This window comes from Orbicella faveolata, unplaced genomic scaffold, assembly GCF_042242905.1.
Source record: "Orbicella faveolata isolate gen_17 unplaced genomic scaffold, um_ofav_v1 contig_35, whole genome shotgun sequence".
Classification (NCBI taxonomy): domain Eukaryota; kingdom Metazoa; phylum Cnidaria; class Anthozoa; order Scleractinia; family Merulinidae; genus Orbicella; species Orbicella faveolata.
The window spans coordinates 22,185,617-22,206,857 of record NW_028301564.1 but is presented as its reverse complement, the minus strand read 5'-3'; the positions used below and the strand labels follow the sequence as shown (position 1 = coordinate 22,206,857).

At 39.9% G+C, this 21,241-nt stretch overlaps 1 protein-coding gene, 1 long non-coding RNA gene and 1 pseudogene across 2 annotated transcripts; 1 reads left to right on the top strand and 2 right to left on the bottom strand.

Annotated features, from left to right (window-relative positions):
- Positions 1 to 454: 454 nt before the first annotated feature.
- LOC110062011 (uncharacterized) lies at positions 455 to 6,891 on the top strand. Its single transcript, XR_002298039.2, has 4 exons — positions 455 to 536; positions 3,852 to 3,950; positions 6,237 to 6,261; positions 6,592 to 6,891. It is a non-coding gene; the product is annotated as an uncharacterized LOC110062011 (long non-coding RNA).
- Positions 6,892 to 9,264: 2,373 nt separating this feature from the next.
- LOC110062020 (mite group 2 allergen-like Ixo r 2) lies at positions 9,265 to 10,180 on the bottom strand. Its single transcript, XM_020768893.2, has one exon. The coding sequence runs from the start codon at positions 10,090 to 10,092 to the stop codon at positions 9,640 to 9,642; it is 453 nt and encodes a 150-aa protein (XP_020624552.1). The 5' UTR covers positions 10,093 to 10,180; the 3' UTR covers positions 9,265 to 9,639.
- Positions 10,181 to 11,829: 1,649 nt separating this feature from the next.
- Positions 11,830 to 21,191, bottom strand: LOC149103767 (heparan-sulfate 6-O-sulfotransferase 1-B pseudogene; annotated as a pseudogene).
- Between the last annotated feature and the right edge of the window lie 50 nt (positions 21,192 to 21,241).

Genomic DNA, 21,241 nt, shown 5'->3' with positions numbered 1-21,241 from the left:
GGGTTTACTTCTCAGCTCTCTTATCGTCGAACGAAAACATAATATCTGTCAAGAACCATGTTGTTGGCCAGCGATACACTGATATACTTCACACACAAGTCGAGATATCTAAGAAGGAAAGTGCCGAAGGTAGGTTCAATTCCGGCAAGTTAAGATCGAATTCGAAGAGATCAGAAACGGAAATAATTTATCTTTCAACCGTAGAGATTCGACGGACCGCGAAGCTTCGATTCCTAAAATCATCTGTTTAGCACTGAAAATGGTGGCTTTGTAAATCGAGCAGAAGTCATCTACAGCTATTACTTGGCGTTCGGAACATTTCACATGGATGTCATTCCAGATTTCTTTCAGCATCTGATGCGAACGAACCTCCTATAAGTCATACTTCCACATCACCATCAGCGCGTGGAAATGTCTGCCGTTCAGCGATCAGATGAAAATGAGCTGCAGGGAAAAGTTCTCCCGGCATGCTTTGCAAGTCGTGTTCAACACCACCTGGGTGACCCTAGACTAATCAAACCTCAACTTACGTACAGGTAAGTCTCGCTTAATTTTTCAAATATTAACGTTAAAAGCCGACGTTTCGGCGTATCGTGAAACCATTCTCAAGGCAAAGTGAACAAGTAATGCGAAGATTTGATTTCTATACAGTCTCTACAAATTAGCATAATAACAAAGGGTCACAAGCTTTTCAAGTGAATACCTTTGTGCGAATCGAGTCCGTTTGCACGTTTAGGGATGGTTTAAGTTTTCTTATCGAAAAAGCATCTCCTTAATGAGGCAAACGGACTCGATTCGCGCAAAGGTATTCATTTGAAGAACTTGTGATCCTTTGTTATTATGCTAATGTGGAGACTGTATAGAATTCAAATCCGTGTTCGCATTATTTATTCACTTTGCCTTGAGAATAGTACGTGTCACGATGACGCCGAAACGTCGGCTTTTAACGTTAATATTCGCCTGCTAATGTTTTAAGAAATCGTTATTGGACGAGGTTATCGCTGGTGAATAAGTATTTTTTCATAAGACTACTGTTTTTTTCCGGCCGAGGCAAACGGACTCGATTCGGGCAATTAACGTATTTACTTGAAGAACTTGTGATCCTTTGTTATTATGCTAATTTGTGGAGACTGCATGGAGATCAAATCTTCGTATTATTTATTCACTTTGCCTTTTGAATGGTGTCACGATGACGCCGAAACGTCGGCTTTTAACGTTAATATTCGCCTGCTAATGTTTTCAGGAATCGTTATTGAACGAGGTTATTGTTGGTGAATAACTATTTTTTCTCAAGAATACTGTTTTTTCTCGGCCGAGGCAAACGGAATCGATTCGTCCAAAGATATTTACTAGAAGAACTTGTCATCCTTTGTTATTATGCTAATTTGTAGACACTGTACAGAAATCAAATCTTCGCATTATTTATTCACTTTGCCTTGAGAATGGTGTCAAGATGACGCCGAAACGGCGGCGTTTAACGTTAATATTCGCCTGCTTATGTTTTAAGAAATCGTTATTGAACGAGGTTATCGCTGGTGAACAATTTTTTTCTTTTTTTTTTTTTTTAAATAAGAATATTGTTTTTTTTTTTTTTTCGGCCGAGGCTGAATATCCATATTTTCCTACCGATTTTACGCTGAAAATATTCTTGTGAATATTCTTAGATTATAACATATGATATATATATTTTTTTCGAATGTATTTGGTGTCTGGATGGTGTTCAAGTAATTTTGGAGCCAGGCTGCAGGCATTTAAGCCTTATATGACGTACATAACTTCTTGCAGAAATCTTATTAGCATGGAAAAATTAACCCTTTGACGCCCAAGTGGCCATATACGGCCACTTAATGGTGGTGCTCTTTGTACCACTTGTGACGTCATCAATTTAAACGTCATCAGATCTTCTTGATAAGCAGATAGTAGTACTAGGCTAGGCCTTTCCGCACAATGGTCAGGTTTAGATATCGACGACATTCCGACGTCGTAAATCCAAAAGCAACGTTATCAGTTTCGGTGCAAAAACGGTGGTAAAATGGTCCACTACGCCTATGATTGATCAAGGTCCATTTCTAGGCTTCACCCGTAATTAACATCCAACTTTTGACGGCAGCCAGAAAGAACATACAACGCAAAAGGTAGCCAGTGTAAAAGGGCCGAGAAAAACAGAAAGGAAAGGGGGCAACAAGCAAAATTGAGAACGGTTAATGGCAAAAACAAACAACCAAAAAAAAAAAAAGTACAAATTTTGGCTTATGCGCATGCCCGGATTTGAAATTTTGCTCAATTATGTGCCTAATCCTCGTAAAATCTCTCCTTTTAGTAAAAAAAAGCTTTCTTAGCAAAACTTAGGCTTATTTAGCGTCATGGCAGCTGAAAAACCTCACTAAACGGTTTAAAACGGTATTTTTTGGCTGAAGTTTGGTATTCAAAGGGTTAATATGGCTAATGCTGTTTTTGTTCATTTTTTCTTGTTTTGATGTTTGGAGAAAGGAAACATTTTACATGGTTCAGTTAAAAGCATATAATTGTATTGTATTGTATTTATATTATATTCCTTTCAAAACCTCTGCCTCGGGTTTTTTACTTAAAATTTCGCAACTTTCAACCTCGACATTTTTATAAAATATATTCATATAATAAAGAATGTATCTGGGTTTCAACAGATTGTTTTGGGGTGTTTTTTCTTTCTTTCTTTTTGGAACGTGCCTGATCATGAGTCAGATCATCATGTTGTGCACTTTCAGTTTAGTCGGTGAAATTGAAGTCAGCATGTAAACACGGAACACACGTCAACATTGCCGTGATATTCCATAGTGTCAACGAGACAAACATTTTTTAGTATACTCAAGAGATTATGGTATAATTTATTGAGGAAAAACATAACAAGATTCTAATGATCTCCAGCCAATTAAAACATGTTTTTTGTTTGTTTGTTTGTTTGTATGTTTGTTTTCATGTACATGTCAGGAATTTACTCCTTCGGAGGGAGGGGGATATCAGGGAATTTCTGTTTTACGTGATAGAGTTTTAAGGAACCCTTTTTCGCATCCTTGTTACTGGCACACGCTCTGAGCCGGCTGCTACCATGTTGTTAAAAAATTTATTCCCGCTCAAGATCAAACCTTATCCAGCTTTGACCATTCCGCGGAGCCCCCGTTTCTTTTGGTCACGTGGTGCGAACGACATTTTAAGACGAGTAGCACTGGGGACGAGAATAAGCTTTGACTTTCCCGCGAACCTAGTGCTGCCCTGAGGTAAACGATCCCTTGAACTGCACTAAAACTGCAGGCTTATATTAGAGGCTAACTTCTCCAAGTTCTGTCCTTCGTAAATGGTTTGTTCACCTTGAAAGATCAACTCTTTTCAACAGGAAACTTGCTAAAAGCTGGCTGCGGGGAAGGGTGACCTTCCTACCAATGGCTTTTACCCCTTTTTTTTTAGTGTACGCAGCGTAAAGTTGTGCAACAAATCATTGTAGGCAATCTCCTGCGAAACTGAGAGTAATCTCTTGGTTTTGTCTTTTTTTTCTTTTTGAATCTGTTTTGTTTCTTTGTTTTTGTTTAGTTTGCAGGGAAGATAATAAGTTTGTCAAGTCATAATTGGGGACGTCGAAGAACAATTAACCGATCTCGTATAGTATTATGTCCTGTTGTGGACAAATTCCTGTCTAAAATCAGCAAATATTGACTCGGGATTTACGAAACTACTTGTGAAGTTTGCATGCGATTTAGTACCCTGAGCTAAACGAATCTAATCGGAATGTAGCAAAAACACAAAAACCATGAATCAAATAAAAGAAGCTAGTAATCTTGATATCCATAAATTGCGTCTGTACCGCTTATCTTTTCCAGCCATCCCAGCAGCTACTGACTTTTGGTGCCGATATGTCGATCGCGAATATATTCACCGTCCTGTTAATACTTTACTTTTCTTGTGGGGAGGCTTTGCCGGTAAGTATGAAAATTAGTCCATTTTACAGTCTCGTGCTTAATGGCCAGGCGTAGTCAATCGAGAAAAACTGATATCGGAAATCAATCGATTCAATCGATATCAATCGGCGATTGCTATCGATTGATAACGGCAATCGATAACAATCGATAACTCAGAGAAAAATTTCTTTATCGATTGCTATCGATGGGCAAAAATCGATAAACAATCGATAATTCCTGTCTTCACAGGAGCCATAATCGGGGACGGAGACCGTAAGTCTCGGGATTCGCGCGCACCTATGATATGGGACAATTTTTCTATTTTTAGAACAAATTGCGCCATCCTGACGTCATATATCCGCGCGGATTCACGCACATGTCGGGGGCTCTCGCGTGGATGTTGTCACGTTGCGTGATCAAATGGTGAGAGTTGAGAGATTCTCTTGCGTATTTTTCACAGCGATGGCAGGGAATAAGGCAGGGAATACGAACCAGGGCGCTTATATGTAGTTTTATGCTCTGAGCTAACGGAAAAGGTGGGTTTTTCAGTGTCGAAAACAAGACTTCAATCTCGCTCTGGGAATGAATAATAAGATCTGCTCACGCTAGTTGTAAGCTTACGCGAATGTTTTTGCGTTTATTCTGACTTAACAATATAGCAAAAAAAACTCTCTACTCTGGTATCGAGTTAATTTGTGAGTTTCTCAGACAATGGTTCATCATAACCAAAACCTGTTTTGATGGTTTCTTATTGTTTCTGCTTGTTTGCTGAGTTTGCAAAAGTTTTTGAAAGGAAAGTCTGACGCGTACAATTCGCTCATTTGCATAGTGCAGCTCGCGCACTTTCACGTCCGAGTCGGTCTTTTCAATTGTCAACAAATCTTGACAAAGATTTCTTTCGTTATCTTTTGTGCTGAGATGCTGTAACAAATTTCACGAACGTGAAAAAGGCTACTAACATCATGTGTGTTTCTTCAACATAAGCATAGTGAAGTTTTACACTGCGAAAATGAAAATAGACAAGGAGTTTGATAACTCGATCAACAAAATCGAAATCGTTATTCCAAGTCGATCAAAGAGAGCGTCATAATAAATTTGCTGATTATTTCTGCTTTATTCACATATTTTCAGCTTAGCTTTTAATATGCTGTCAAACATTTATCAATCTTAAATATATTTAAAAACTATAGAGTTATTGTGTGAGTTCGATATACGCTTTCACACGAGAGTGCGGCGGAAGTACAATTTGTCATGTTTACTGACTGTACAAAAACACGCATCGGCGGGCTCTCTCATTCATCGACAACAGAGAATTCACTGGATTTTTACACGAATAAAACTCAGCAGTATCTACGGACGTAAAGTTATTGGGCCTTGATGAAACATCAAGCGTTGCTTACAATTCAAGCCAAAATCAAACTAGCAATTATTTCGTTTTACTTTTCGGTCGCGATAGACTGACAAATTCCTCGCAAGCGTATGGCAAGAGGAGCTAGGAAACTATGAAGTCCTGAAGCTCTGCTATATCTAAATATATCCAACTAGTTTTTTGCTGTGTAATGGAAAAGCTGTTAATCTTCAACATATGTGAAATTTAAAGTGGAGTAATGTACAGCTCATGCAAAAGAAGCATCCGTCGGTACACAACTTGGTCAGCGATATATATAAGCTTACAGCGGAACATACCTAAATTCGACACTGTCTTACTTTACTCAAACTGGAGCAGCTTACGACGAAAATACTTAAGCAAAATTCCAACAGACGTAAACGCGTTGAGTTGTGGGCGAAAAACATGAAAAATTTCGGGAATTTCGGACGCCATTTCTCCCGCGCGACATCTGCAAAAATCCTCGCAACATGTACGCGCGTGTGCCGCAGGCGATGGCGCAATTTGTTCTAAAAATAGAATTATTGTCCCATATCATGGGGACAACCCCAATACTAGAAATGGCGCGCGCTTACGGTCTCCGTCCCCGATTATGGCTCCTGGTCTTCAGGAATATCGATTGTTATCGATTTTTAAAAAAAGATCGACAATAACCGCCCAGACTATTCAAAGATGGCTTTGTTATTGTGTAACAACACGAGACGTTCATCTTCAGCATGCTACTGGTGTAGATTACATTTTCCTTTTGGCCTTCTCCGAGTTGTTTCCTTATGCAAATAATTGAAATCACAAGAATGGCTCACCGAAAGTTGTGGTACTTACCTAAAAGATCTTCTGCCAAGTAATTCCTTTTACTCAGCCCAAAATGAGATTTTCCATTGCTCTGAATATTTCCTTTTTATCACATTCTCTCTCCACAGATTGAAGGCGAATTGGAGCCCATAGGTATAAGAGTGGTTAATCATTTCATCTACAAATATAATTTTCTGCGCGGAGCTTCGGGGGTTATACCAACGCTAAAACCTTTTCAAGTGAAACATGACGTATGTTGTTCTTGAAGCAAACCTAATCGACACTGATGTACATGGAGTTTTATTTGCGAATACAAAGTCCGCGCTGCCATCATCCCAGCAGACACACGCTATAACAGCCAATTCATATCAATCAGTCATTTCCGTTTTCCATTTTTACTTCTAAACATGTAATGAACATTGCAGTTGAGTCACACATGTATAGAGCTTGAAAAAGTGGACAATTAACTTTTTCCATTCACAGGTCGGGGTAGTCCGTCTGCGACTGCGCGGTGCCATTGCTACCCACCACCCGAAAATCCTCGGGAATGCACCTTTGATCCGTGCAACGTTAGTTTTTGTCCGGTTGGTCAAAAATGCAGACCCTGTCCATGCAATTGCAAAATTGGTGAATGTGTGGCTATATAACTTATCATTGGCCATTGGAGATGGACCATCAGAAGTCTCTTTACCGTTAATACAACTAAAACCCAGAGATAGAGATGACTGTAACGATAAGTGCAAATATATCTCTTGAATAAAGTTAGCAGTGTTCTTAGCCCGACACATCATAGTCGACTGATTTACTGAATTCTGAAGCGAATCACTTCAAATACGGGTTTAAATCAAGGTGGTAACACTTCAACCATACGATGAACTGCCGACCCCTTTCAGGAGGGGGACACGGGCTGGAGGAGGGGGCGCTTAGCAGAGAGGAAGGACATAATAGAAAGAGGGAGCGGAGCTATTTAAATATGGCCAAATCCTTGCGGGCTGTAGCTATTTAACAACCAATTTACTAAGTGACCCGGCTACGATTCTTGTTTCGTACATAGTGTTTTTCACTCAAGGACGGATCTCAGAGCTCGCAGGTATAGTATATTGAATTCGATTCCGTATTGCATGGTACGATAAAAGTGCACGGGTATTGCAGTCCATTATTTCAAGACTCGCACATTTTCTTTCGTTATTGATCGAGCTCTATTTTACTTACAACTCGGGTGAATATTACAGTTATTGAAAATCAGGGGAGCTCAGGACTTGAGGCAGCTGGGAAAAGCAGCTAGGACCGAGGTAGTATGCTCCATTGATCCCTTGAATATTTCAAAATTTTTCCCTTGTTCCTGATCAAATATGTTTTCCGATTGGAGGAGAACGTGTGACGTGTCGTGGGTCAAACTCACTAACTCCTTAGGGAAACAACAACTTGAACTTTTGACTTGCACGTGATCAGGTAGTGCTCCTTGAAACCGCGGCAAATTTGTGAGCCTGCTGGCGTCAAGCAAACGATTTCTTCACATTTGTTTTTCTTTTTGAGTTGGGAGGTATAACAAAACACTTAATGACTGATCCCGTGGGAAACAGTGAGTTTTGTTTCTCCTCGATCTCAAGGTTCCCCTCGGCTTCGCTTCGGGGAACTTTAAGGGTAGGCTCGATTTCCGCCGCTTTCTCGAGTCCGGTCCACGTTCCTCGGGGGAGGAGCGCGGGCTCCTTTCCCGAACAGCGGCTGGTAATCGAGCCTACTTTGCAGGTCTCGGGGAAACAAATCTCACTGTTTCCCTCGGGGCCAGTCATCAAGTGCTTATTGTTCCCAAATTCCCATTGTTTCCGTATTTTTTGACAAACTTCCCTTTAATAGTAGAGTTATCTCTTGCTTTCTCAAATTAAAAGTATCCTAAATGTATCCCTTGTTCCCTTAAAATAAATCGGACAGGTATTTATAAAGATAAATCCTAAAACAAGGGATTTATCGGTGTAAACCCTCATTGATATTCTACATATTCTACATTCCAGCTGATTCATGGTCATCCCGACAAAATCAAGTCCTTGCTTTTGAAAGAATTCCAACAATAAAATAAACCGCTCGATACAAGACCTGTCAAGAAAGAAAATTAAATTTCGGCCGCGTTGTTCTCAAAAATTTATTTGTCGCCAATCCCTCTACTGATGTGTTTCGTTTTATATTGCTGTTTTCAATCGACAATTAGCACTTCGTATTCTCGAAAACGTTTAGGTCACTTTCTACATTTTGAAATTCAGCTTGATAGTGAGGCCTGGAGGACACAAACAAAAGAAATGAACAAACATGGCATTCAATTCCCTTTGTTTCTGTCCACTAAGCCTCACTGCCAAGTTGAATTTTAATATATCGAAAACAGTCTATACTATTAACACCAGCTTGAGCTGCAGTTTGACCTTATTGCTGTTGTTGCCTTACCTCTACTTAAGGCGGGGGTTAACATGAAAGCCGTATTTTGGCTGGGTATTATGGTTTTAACGCAAATATCTCGTTCACGTTTCAAGCAGTCAAACATCTCTCTGCTCATCCCACATATCTACGTTTTTGGGCTGTTTTGTAAATTTTTTGGTGATTTTTGGGTACATTTATGGGGATAAATAGTTTTTCTTAAAGGATTAGTAAAATTTATGGAAATAGGAAATTTTGAAGATATGAAGTTGTTTTAAAATTAGAATTTGAAGTTAAAAACTTGGTGGATGTACAGTTGTCTACCAACCTGGGGTGCCCTTTTGGGGGGCGTATAACTGTCTGGTGGTGTTCCAAAACATTTTTTTTCCTTTTAATCCCTCTTTAAACTTTCGAAAATTTCACTTAATTATTGTCTGAGAAAAAAAGCTTGTGATAATAATAAATTTCTTGCTCCAAAAAGGGGTGGGGCTTATCAATGATTCACAGTTTCCCGTTTCTCTATGAAACCTAGCTTGGGCGCTTTCCTTTCGACCTAAGATTCCGGTTTGAATTTCCAGAAATTTTTGTTGGCGAATGAAACAGCGTTCCCAAAGCGGTCGACTATTTCATACCCAGAATTTCCGTTCTTCCTTATTTTCTTCCGGAATTTCCGGAATTATCGGCTGAATGGCCTTAACAAGATCTGAATTTTCTGAAAACTTTCCTGAAATTTTGGAGCACTTCAAGCCATTATATGAAATATAAATTTTAATTTTCGTGAAAATTTAGTTAAACTGAGGGAACAAACCTTCACATTATCTACCCGTTGATGACACTTTTTAACATTAATTCATTCATTTCTATTGAAGACTGCCAAAAATGTATTTTTTTTCACCGATATTTCAAGTGGCGATCGATGTCGCGATTTGCTATTTTGTATTGCTATTTTGCATTGCTATTTTCATACGTGTACCACAAAATAATGCTTCACTAAGAGAAAAACATGATAAAACTAAAGCACTACAAAAAGAAAATGGTATGGTTATAGTAACTGAGATGGCCCGGGCAATCTTGAGAAAAGTTTCAGGTGAGTCTTGTACGATGCGCCATCCCAAGGCATCTCGTTTAAGCGATTTCTAAATTAATCTTTACACAGACCACCAAGTTGCCATTTTGGTCCTTGATGTAGGCTTCCATCGCGTACTCTCCACGCGGTATGTAAAATGCATGAAGTTTCACAGAGAACACCAACTCCGCTTCGACGCCAGCCTTCAGAGGACAGCTCAGCCCGTAGCCTTGGCAAACATCGTGGTTTATCGGCAAAGGAATCTTCGCACCACCCATCATTCCGTTGGCATAAATTTTTGCGGATGTTATCAATTCGCGCGGAATGAACTTCATTGTAAATGTCTCCTGTTTTCCTCGTCTGAAAACACAAGGATCTTGATCGCAGGGAGTTATATCCACGGAGCTGATTTCTGCACGCGTTTGCGAACCGCAGCTCTGGTATCTGATTCTCTTTGATGAAACTGCGCCAATGGTCAACAACATTACGGCAAAGAAAATGTTGGCATTCATAGTGATTGAGGCAGGTTTTTAGTCTCAACCGTCTGGTCGTCTCTCTGAAGCTTACTTCAGCAGCTGAACGAAAAATGCTTTGCCTAGCTGAATTTAATGGAAACTTTGAGGTTCGGTTCGGAAGTAGAAAAACTCGAAAGGAGATTACAAAACTATCACGTGGCATTCTCGACCAATAACTAGCAATCCAATGTGAAAAATGGTTCGACCTGTTTTGGTTTGGAGTCAATACTTCAAGATCGAAACATCAGAGACCTTTCGAACTGATGTTAAACTCTTGAATTGATGATGGAAAAGAAATTTGGTGAAAAAGTATTAGGTGGAATGAAAATTAGGGCTGAAACTTTTATATTACAAATACTGGTGTACTGATAAAATAGGTGCATGGCTTTAAATAGCGATGCCACGGCAAACAACCCAACTAAAAATTTCACGATGATAGTTGTAAGTAATTAATTATGCATTACTATCACAGAGCAGACCGATCGTTATCATAAATTTAATATTTCTTTGTTTACATACTTGAAGCGCAGCCAAAGCGAGCATTTTAACTACTTCCTTACGGAAAAGTCGATCATAAATCTGATAAATTATTGCTCCCTTATTTGGCAACGAAAGATAGACTGCTTTCAGCGCTTTGAGATATCTGCCGTTTGAATTACGAAACTGGAAACGTGTATTGTCTTGGCAGTGCCAACAACAGGCGAAACTGGAAAAATTAAAGGCTTGTTTTGAATTTAACAAGCCCGATTTGTAACTGGAAGTAACTGGAGTTGGTTTAGAGGGAAAAATACCATTCACTTTTAATAAATATTTGGACGACAAACGCGTCCACGCATCCCTGCCTGCTTTATCGGAAATTGTTTTCGTTTTCGTCTACTAGTGATCTTTAGTCTTTTCTAGGAATATTTTACAGATTCCGAAAAACTGTTGTAAGGCATACTATAGTTGCAGATTTATTTTGAAGACTTTCCATAATGACTATTAACCGAACTACACGCACCGACGAGAAAAATGGAAATTTTATCTGTGTCACATCCTAGACAGAAAACATATTTGTAATTTATTTAAGTCAACCATCGGAGAAGAGGGAAAATTATTTAATTTCCATATTGACCCGCAATGCGGGCTGTAAATGATCAATTGAAACAATACCCTTGGACAAGAGAATCTCTTGCCTTGGAATAACTCTCATAGAACAAGCCTCGATCCATTCCGCCTGAGCCCAAAGAAAATACTTTTTAATCGGACGTCTATTAGACTCGCCAACTATCAAAGGCGTGAGCCTTTAAGGTGCGTTCCTTTGAAGTGATCTGGATCAGGATCAGGGATCCAAGATCACTCGCATCATGGTGCATCAAAGGAACCGATGAATCCGTGACCAGAGCAGATTCATCGGTTCGAAGTTTGATGTACCCTGATCCGAGTGATCTTGGAGCGCTGATCTTGATCCCGACCACACAAACTTTATTGTTTTCGCACAAGCCATCGATCAATGGAAACGAAACAATATTTCAGAATTGAAACTGCACGAAAATTAAATGTTAAAGATTTACCAAGATTTGTCGTATATTGTCATATATCGATCGTTAGACGGGCACTACATATAGCCAATCAGATTGCACGATTACTTGATATTCACTTCTGAGTGGGTTAAGCTTATCGCTGACAGAACACCGCGACGGTGCGATCATTGCGATCCCGTGGCTTGCTAATGGAAAATTATCCGCCACGATGTTTTTGTTTTTGTTTTTTTTTTTTGTTCCATTTCCTCCTAGACGAAACGCGATATCATTTTGGCTTCAGGAGTAAACTATTAACACAGCACTTGGTGAAACCAGCTTAGAAGACACGACACAAGAGCAAATTGAAATACCCGGAGACTCCCATCAGGGAAAGGTCAGGGAAGCTTGTCGGAAAATTTTAATTGGATATCTTTAGTGTGTGTACTGAAACATTTGAACTACTCGCTTTCGTTTTCCTTGGATAAAGATCGTATATCAGTTGCGTTAGTTGTCCAGAGGTTACCACCACAGTGACTGCGCATGGGGAGAAAAATGTAAAACAGAACATGACGTAATAAAAGAACTAAGCAGGTCTTCATAAGTAGAAGTTTAAATTGACAAAACAATTTAGACTAATCTCCTGAGTCGGATACGTGGACAGATTATTGAGTGCCAAGCACCAATGAACACTTTCGATTTTGTTTTCCTTCGGGCTAAATTTAAAATCGCAAAACGGCTTTTTTCCCCACCCAGATAACTTATCAGAATCGTACAGATCCGAGACAACAATGCCAGTTGTTAGTGCTAAACTGGTTGCTTATGTCGACATCTGAAGCGACGCTCATTCAAAATCATTCTTCGACGCCGGCGATTTCCCTCATTTGCAAATTAATGTTGTCAGCGACAAAGCGTACACCAAGGAAAATTGAAATCGACAGCAATACCCCCACAGCTAACGAACACGACACTCCTTTCCATAACAAAAGTACTTGGAACCCCACCAACGACAGAGGACGAGCCCTAAACACCTTTTTAGACGCTGTTAAACTTGACATAACCACAGGTAAACCCAACACTATTCATGATAACCTTACTGCTACAGAACGACAAGCCATACGCCAACTTAAACAACGACAAGATATAATTATAAAACCGGCTGACAAAGGTTCTGGTACTGTTGTTATGGACAAAACTGGGTACATCGACGAATGCAACAGACAACTTACTGACACCAAATTCTACCAACGCTTAAACGAAGACATAACTGCCGACATACAAAAACGTGTCACCTTTTACGTTAACATAATGCATAAGGACAAACTCATAAACGACAAAACCAAACAATACCTTATACAGTCTGACGTTAAACCAGGCCAATTTTACATTCTACCCAAAATACATAAACCGGGTAATCCAGGACGCCCTATTGTTTCATCTAATAGCCATCCCACTGAACGCATATCCCACTTCGTTGACTACCACCTTCAACCTTTAGTTCATAAACTGCCATCCTTTGTTAATTGGTAATTTACCCGCTAATTCCTTACTAGTTACACTTGATGTTTCATCATTATATACTAATACCCCACATAATGAAGGTATTAATGCTTGTGAGCATTTTTTACGTACTTGCTCTCACAATACCATTCCTACTGGCACACTGTGTGACCTCATTCGCATGATTCTCACCATGAATAATTTCTCATTTAATGATAACCACTATCTTCAAATCCATAGCACCGCCATGGGTACTAAAATGGCCCCCTCTTATGCTAACCTTTTTCTAGGTTATTTCGAAGCCAACGCTTTGGAAAATGCCCCATTTCAACCCCACACGTGGCTACGATACATCGATGATATTTTTATGATCTGGACCGAAGGTCTAGACAACCTAAAAATTTTCATCGATTATCTTAACAACATTCACTCCACCATTAAATTCACCAGTTCACACTCTTCTACTAACGTACCTTTTCTTGACGTTAGTATCTCTTTGACTAACGACGGTAATATATCTACTGACCTCTACACCAAACCTACAGACAAACACCAACATCTACTCTATTCATCTTGTCATCCCTTACATACTAAAAAAGCCATTCCTTTCAGTCTAGCACTCCGCTTACGACGTATCTCACGGTTCTACCGATGCCACGTTTAATACTCGCGCGGCTCAACTTACCACTTACCTCCTTAAACGAGGTTACAACCGTAATTTCGTCACCAAACAAATACGACGAGCCGCCGACATCCCCCGCAGACTCTCGTTACAAACCAAAGACGTAAACAAACCTAAACGTATACCATTTATAACTACCTTCAATCCATCACTCCCTCACATCTCTAACATCATTAAAGAAACATTACAATTTGTTGCTCTCTTCTAACCGCTGCAAAAACGTTTTTCAGCATTTGCCTGTTGTGGCCTTCAGACGTTCCCCTAACCTTCGTGACTTACTAGTTACAGTTAAACTCTCTTCTAATTCTTCTAATCCCCAACTACCTTCTGGTTCTTTCCGTTGTGGCAAAAACTGTGTTACTTGTAACTACATTTCTCATGGACTTACTACATATACCTTCTTTTCTACCGGGGAAACGCGTGCCATAAAATCCAACCTGACCTGTGACACTAAAAACCTCATCTACATGATTCAATGTAACCGCTGTAATTTACAATACATAGGAGAGACGAAACGACGATTAAAAGACCGATTTAATGAACACCGCCGTACCATAGATAACCCTAACAACAAATCTAAACCTACTACAGCCGCCGAACATTTCCTATCCTCTCCTAACCACACTGCTAACAACATGCAATTAATCCCCATCGAAAAAACCGTTTCTAACCGAGACTCTATCCGTAAGGCCAGGGAAGCTTTTTTAATTCAAAAAGGCAGAACAATTGATCCTAATGGTCTGAACATCCGCGAAGAAACATATTAATTGTTTCCATTTGTTTTCTTTTATTATGTTCTTTTATCATGTTATTTTATTTTACCGTATGCTTATCTTCAATTTACACTATCAATTACTTTTGCGTATTTCCGGTATTACGTAAATATCGGCTACATAAAAACACGCACCAATATAAAATCTTCCATTGTACCTGAAGAAGGCTGGTTTGGCCAGCCGAAATATAGTACACCTTCAAAAAATCATTCAACGTTGTGTCGGTTTTTGCTTTTGTATTTTTCTGTAAAAAGACTGGACTGTACTTTGAATCCATTTAGTCTCGATCTCTCTCTCTCTCTGGAGAAAAACTCGCTAGATCTCAAGGCTATCAAAAGTTAAATGCAGAGAAGTAAATTTGTCTTTGTAATTGTTTAACACCACACTTGTTGATTTCAGAAACATTTCCTGAAAGTTCAGGGGAAAGAGCATGCGCCCCACCCTTACGCCTGCCCCGATTGTGCTCGTACAATGCTGGAAAGCTGCCCACTGGAATGCCAAAAAGTTGCCAAATTGCCAGAAATTCGAAAAGTTGCTACCTAACATTCAAAAGTTGCTTCCTAAATTTCTTGATATTTTAGGTCAAGAAAAACAGCTTGAAACTTAGCTTTAGGGTTGCTCGCAAATATGGGCGAAATTTAAGAACACTCTTAGGTCTAACGGAACAAAATACACGGTTCATTTGATGTCCTGCCGAACGTATGTGTTCAAGCTTCAAAAAGCTGCTAAACATTCAAGAAATTTGCATAAATTGAATTTTTCTACGAAACCGTTGACTTTTTCGTGCTTGATACGTGCTCTAAAACGATATTTTGCTCAAAAGTTGCTCAGAAAGGCAAAACCTGCAGGAAGTTGCCAGAACCGCAAAAAGTTGCTCCAAACGCCAAAACGTTTCTCAAAAGTTGCTAAGCACAATAGGGATAGGCCTACCCCCTCCCACCCTTATTAGCTCACGCTTTAGCACTGCCGACCTATCAAGTGTAGAAAAATCCAGTTTGAAGGCTTGGTATCAGTTTACGGCTTGATTCAGCAAAGGCTATGGATTTTCAGCAGAAATGGAAACTTACAGATCGGTTTGTTTGAATTTTCAGCCTGCTGTTATGATGTCCTTCAGCTTCCTTCCCAAGTTAGGGAGGGCTAAGAGCGCCCTTGCGATCTTAGTTGAATTGGAATCAATCGCACATTTTTACGTCTGAATAAAATTTTAAGATGCCTGGAGTCTGTCACTGCTCGAAGTACTGAGATTATGAATATGATTTCGGACAACGACACATGTCAAACAAAAGCTGATCAAACCCGAGATAAATATATTGATTTCTTACAACAGATGTGCACAATAAACTTGAGAACGATATCAAAGGAAATTGAGTCGACTAGAACTTGCTTTCAATTCTCATCGCCATCACGGCGCCATAGCAAACAGCTCGTTCAAATGATTAGCTATTAATGGTCATTCATTTGCAGTTCTAGTAAGCAGCTTTATGACAGCCGACCCCAGAGAACTACTAGTATCAAAAGACTAAAGAGACAGAGTTCCCTCTCGCAAAGTCTCTCTCGTATGGCCCTAAATTGGACAAACATTTTAATATGAGATTTTAACATGTTTAACGAATTAGTAAACAAACTGCGAGTCTTTACGGTCTGTAACATGTTTACTCAGTTTCCCATTCCATTCTAATTCTATCTGCCTCTTTAAAGTGTGTCAAGCGCTTAAAGAACACGTTTTTGGCGAACGTGTATAGCTCTATGTCCAGCGAGTTCAAGGTCTCTATTTGACTCAACACAGAACTGTCTAATATTGGCAATATATTTCCCGCTCGAGTTTCGTCCTCGGGCAACTGAGCAAACGGAGTCACGAATTTCAACCCAAATGTCTTCTCAAAGAGATACTGGCTCGCCTCTTGATATTCAGTCAGGCCAAAGAAGGGCATTCTTTGCAGATTTCTCTTGGCGCTTTCAAGCATGAGTCTTCCTCGTTCGGTTGGCGACATTCCACTTGTATTGTAACAGTTTACCAGCCGTAGATCAGCCAGCATTCTGGTTTGGCGATTGAAAGCTAGATTCCAAGGGCACCCTAGAAATTCGTCGAGAGTGACGTCGCTGAGATCTGCTCTAGTGAAGCACTGCGGAAGTTCTTCTTGAGTTGGCGATCGACCATTACAGCGAAGAGAAGAAGCTCTCCACATCTCACCTACGTTCCGAACGAAGGCGAATTCGCTCAAAAACCTTGAAACGGCTTCTCGGACTATCGTAATGTACACGAACTTTCGCCTATTAAAGTTTCGCCCCTCTCGTTTGTTCATGTATTTTGGAACGCATTCATGGTGCTCCGTCCAGTCGGCATGCAAACCACAAGGCCAACCTAAATGATGCCGAGAAAACAGCCAAATCCTTTTCGAGCCTGGACGAAAACAGTGACAAACCTTTCTTTCTTTAGTCTTCTGTTTAGCTGCGTGTTTACGGAGGTCGTGTGACCCTTTCCTTGAACATACACACGGCCTTTTTAAGTCCAAGTTGCTCACAAGTTGAGCACCGAATTTCGATCCTCCTGTTTTTTGAATGTGTAAGAAAACCATTACTTCAGTCCCTCGCATGTCGAACTTGTGATCTCGCACCACCATGTCCATTTCGGTTGTATTCGCGAATGAAATTTTACGAACAGGAAAAAGTCTTGGCACTTGTAAAACTGTGACAGCCATCAAAACGACAGACCCCGTCGTAACAAGAAGAATTGCAGCGAAAGCGTTCTTCAAATTCAATCCACCACAATACTTTACGACCATAATTATATAAACGCATTGATTTCCCGTTTCAAAAAGAAGTAGCCTTGTTTCGTAAGCTTATATGCCTTTTGACCTTTACGAAAGCTCGCGGCGATTAGCAAAACTAATCATGACGAGTGGCACAATCATGAAGTTTGAAATTTGACACTAACTTTTAGCACGATTTCTCTGCTTGGCATGCTTTTCATTACGGAACAACAAATGTGGTCACGCAAACTTCAATTTCGCTATTATGGCGTTGAAAAAAAACACAAAAATACTACTTACAATGCACAAAACGCAGGTGGCGATTTTTCCGCTGACGAATAACAGCTTTCAGTGGGTTTTATTTCTCGTCTTCCGTAAAAAGGAGAGGCACAATCTTGGCGCGTCTGACTTCCGGTCCGCATAGTGTGCTTGTCAAAACACAAAAAAATTGAATGGTTCTCTAAATAGCTGTAGTTCCTGTTTTGAGTGTACCGATCTCTGTTACACGCCTATCGATTTCCTAGAGGCATTTTCAACTGACTTGGAAAAGCATCTGCCACCTGTCAAATAAAGTCTATCTGATAAAATTGAATCTGCTTTCAACTCGATAGTTCTCGAAACCAATTAGCCGCGCGACCGCAAAAATTAAAAGCCGTGCCCGATGTATCGGATATCATTGAACACGATCACGTTTGCAGCTGTTGGTTTTAATAAAAAAAATACGTGAAATTTTTATATAAAACCCAGATAATACGGACACCACATAGACACGGAAGAGCGTTCGTATTAGCGGCTCTGGGGCCCGTTTCTCGAAGGTCCCGAAACGCTTTCGCATCCGCAAAATCTCAAACCTTATAATTATTGATCTGCTTTATTCACGTATCCTTTTAAAATATGAACAAAGATTCCCTTCATACAAGAAGTTTCAGGCGTAAACACCTCTCTGTTTTTAGATACAGATTAATTGAAAATGGCTTTGCGGACCCGAAAAGGTTGCGGGGCTTTGGAGAAATGGTCCCCTGGTGACCGGCTGGCGACCGTATCAAGCGAGCACGCCCGACGTCAGAGACACTCGTTGTAAATAATGGAGAAGAGAACTAAATTTGGAAGTTAAAGAACGTCTTAACTGTTACTTGCAGTCTACAAAGTAATAATGAAAATAAATCTGTGACTTTCTTTAAATCGCATATAATTAATCCTGTAGAAAGCTTATCTTCATTTTCGAAAAGGTTACAATATGAGGTACATCTGAGTACATAATTGCGGCCGCATAAAACCGGTGTCCGGAAGGGCTTTCATTTACGATAAGGTTACAATAAGTATATAGCTGCGACATACTGAACCATACGAGACTATATAACCAGCGTCCGGAAAGCGAGGTTAACCTTTGAATGAAAGCGTATATCGTTTGGGTCGGAAAAAAAGCGTCCGTCGTCTTTTCTGTCAAAGCTGGTATGGTACCGGATATTTGTGCTTTTTTAATCCCTTTATGAAACGTCAAAGATACCCGGAAATAACGAAAGAGAATCTAAAGAATTGCCGTCGTACGAATTCTATGGAAGGTCCAGCAAGGTTTTGGCCAGACGACGATCGAATAGTATCCCATGATGCATCTGGTTTAGACTTATATTATCACTGCGTACGTGACGTCATCATTCATTCCACGCTCTCAGGATGAAGCCATGGCGTGCTTTCACACTTGTGTGGGATTACGTGGCTTCTGCTTTTAAGAGTACCGAGTTAGTTTATGTTCAATGCGTTTCAAAGGAGAATTTTGCCGTTACAGTGAAAGGTTTTACTTGTGTTTCGTTGGTCTGTCGAGAAATACATATAAGCTATGTGGAAAGCATAGACGAACGAAGAAGAGCTCTCGTTCGTGTGGTTGTTGTGAATTCGCCTACGGACGAATTATTCGCTGGGGTAAGAAGCCCTGTGCTGATACGAATAAGTTACAACAGGTACATTCTCCGAAGTTCAGAAGGTTTTCTGATTTTTCTTTTGACATTTCTTGTTCGCTTCTTAGCAGGCTTGTTCCGTGTTGTGCCGTTTGCTGCATGACATCTCTTGATTACGGCTCCATTAACTATTGAAATTTACGAAGTTAAACACTCCGTTATTAAGGCTAGTTATCACTGCTGAACATTTTGCAGTTTCGGAAAGAATAGCAAACAAAACACCTTCGAAAATAATCATTTTGACTCTAAAAGATGACCAAGCTCGGGAATAAAGCGCCAAACGAACTGAGACTTTTAAAAGCAGACATTCACACACGCAACACTGGTAATTGCACTGATATGTTACGAAATTTCAGTCCAGTTCGATCGCTTGAAAGGTCATAAAAATGTGGGTACTCCTCGGTACTTCTTTGCCAAAAATCATCATTATGTCTATATTTTGTGGCGTGATGCCCAAAAATCGAAGACATCAACATACTGTGCCAAGAAAAGCGAATATTCACGACCTTGTTACGGGTCGACGAACACTTTGTGATGCGAATAGTCACATAACACGATCAATGACAAGAATACTATAATAAGGCCGCGCTCTTAAACATTTGCAAATCATTATAATCGCGTCAAAGATTTAAATAATGCACTTTTCTAACCTTTTACTGCAATAAAAATAAGAAATAGACGCGGAGAAAACCACGTTATTCCACGCTGAAATCCATGATAACTTCGATGTTGCGTCACGTACGTAGCAAATTGCATCATGGGATACTATTCGATCGTCGTCTGGATTTTGGCTTAGAGAGCTCCCTCATCCACGGCTTCTGTTTTCTCTTAGCAAAAAGAAGATTAAAAAGATATCGAGACTAATATTTTATCCCATAAAAGTATTGTCAAATACTTGTGGAAAATAGTTCAGTTCGTGGCAAGTATGACGCGGCGTTTTGTCTCGGCCAAGACCCTTCAGAGAGTTATAGAGTTTCACAACAAACTCGTTGAGCATCGCGCTCAATTCAAGTCGACCCGTTGAAAAATCCAACTGAAGATGTTAGGGCTATAGCATCTTGTAAGATTTCATCCCCAAATAAAATTTTGCTTCGTGTGACTCTAGACGTTAAAATAAACAATTAACTTTATCTCCGTCTATTGATTTTCCATACAAATCGAAAGACAACCAGAAATTGGTCTACGTTCACATGCTATAACCCAAAGGAAATCCATGTTGATACGTGGAAACCTTCCATTTTTTTCCCATAAAAATCTCCCTTTGCGTCAAAATTTCTCACGTTCATTGCATCCTGCCCGATTGTGTCGCTTATTCCATATAAAAGCGACAAAACACTGTTAAGTTCACGTCCGCAATCTCAAACCTCTGCCACCAAGCCTCCACGTCACGCGTTTCACACTTTTGTGGCGAGCAAGTGAAGAGCGCGAGCTAAGGAACTTGGTACCAGGCAGTCTGGCACCTCGCACGATTTTTTTTTCTCTAAACTGAATTATAAAATGTACAAATGTGGGGCTTGGGGGTTAAATTGCCTACAAATAATTATAAATAAATAACTCAGTGTCGCCCAAACCGCAAAATGGAGGTTAATCCCAAGCAAATCCGAGCGGAACTAAGCGCAAGCAAACCGGAGACGAGTGTTAACCATGGTTCAGGTCCTTGTTATGTATAGTTCTCGACTGAGGGCAGATTACTTATACTGTTAGGTGACTGCCATTAAAATCACTTAATTCCTGTATCATGAAAATAAACTTTTTGAGACTGCTTAAGTGTATCTTCAATTACAATTTATGTCAAATTTGCTTTTTATCCTTGGTCTCAAGTACTCAGGGACTTGCAAACAAAATTCAGGGACTGCTTATAAAAATTCAAAGGCTGTTCAAGTAGAAAACTACAAATTTACAAGACTTTTCAACGACAAAATTTCAAGGACTCGACTAGGATTTGAAGGCAATTTTTCAAGGCCTCCTCAAGGTCTACGCGAACCCC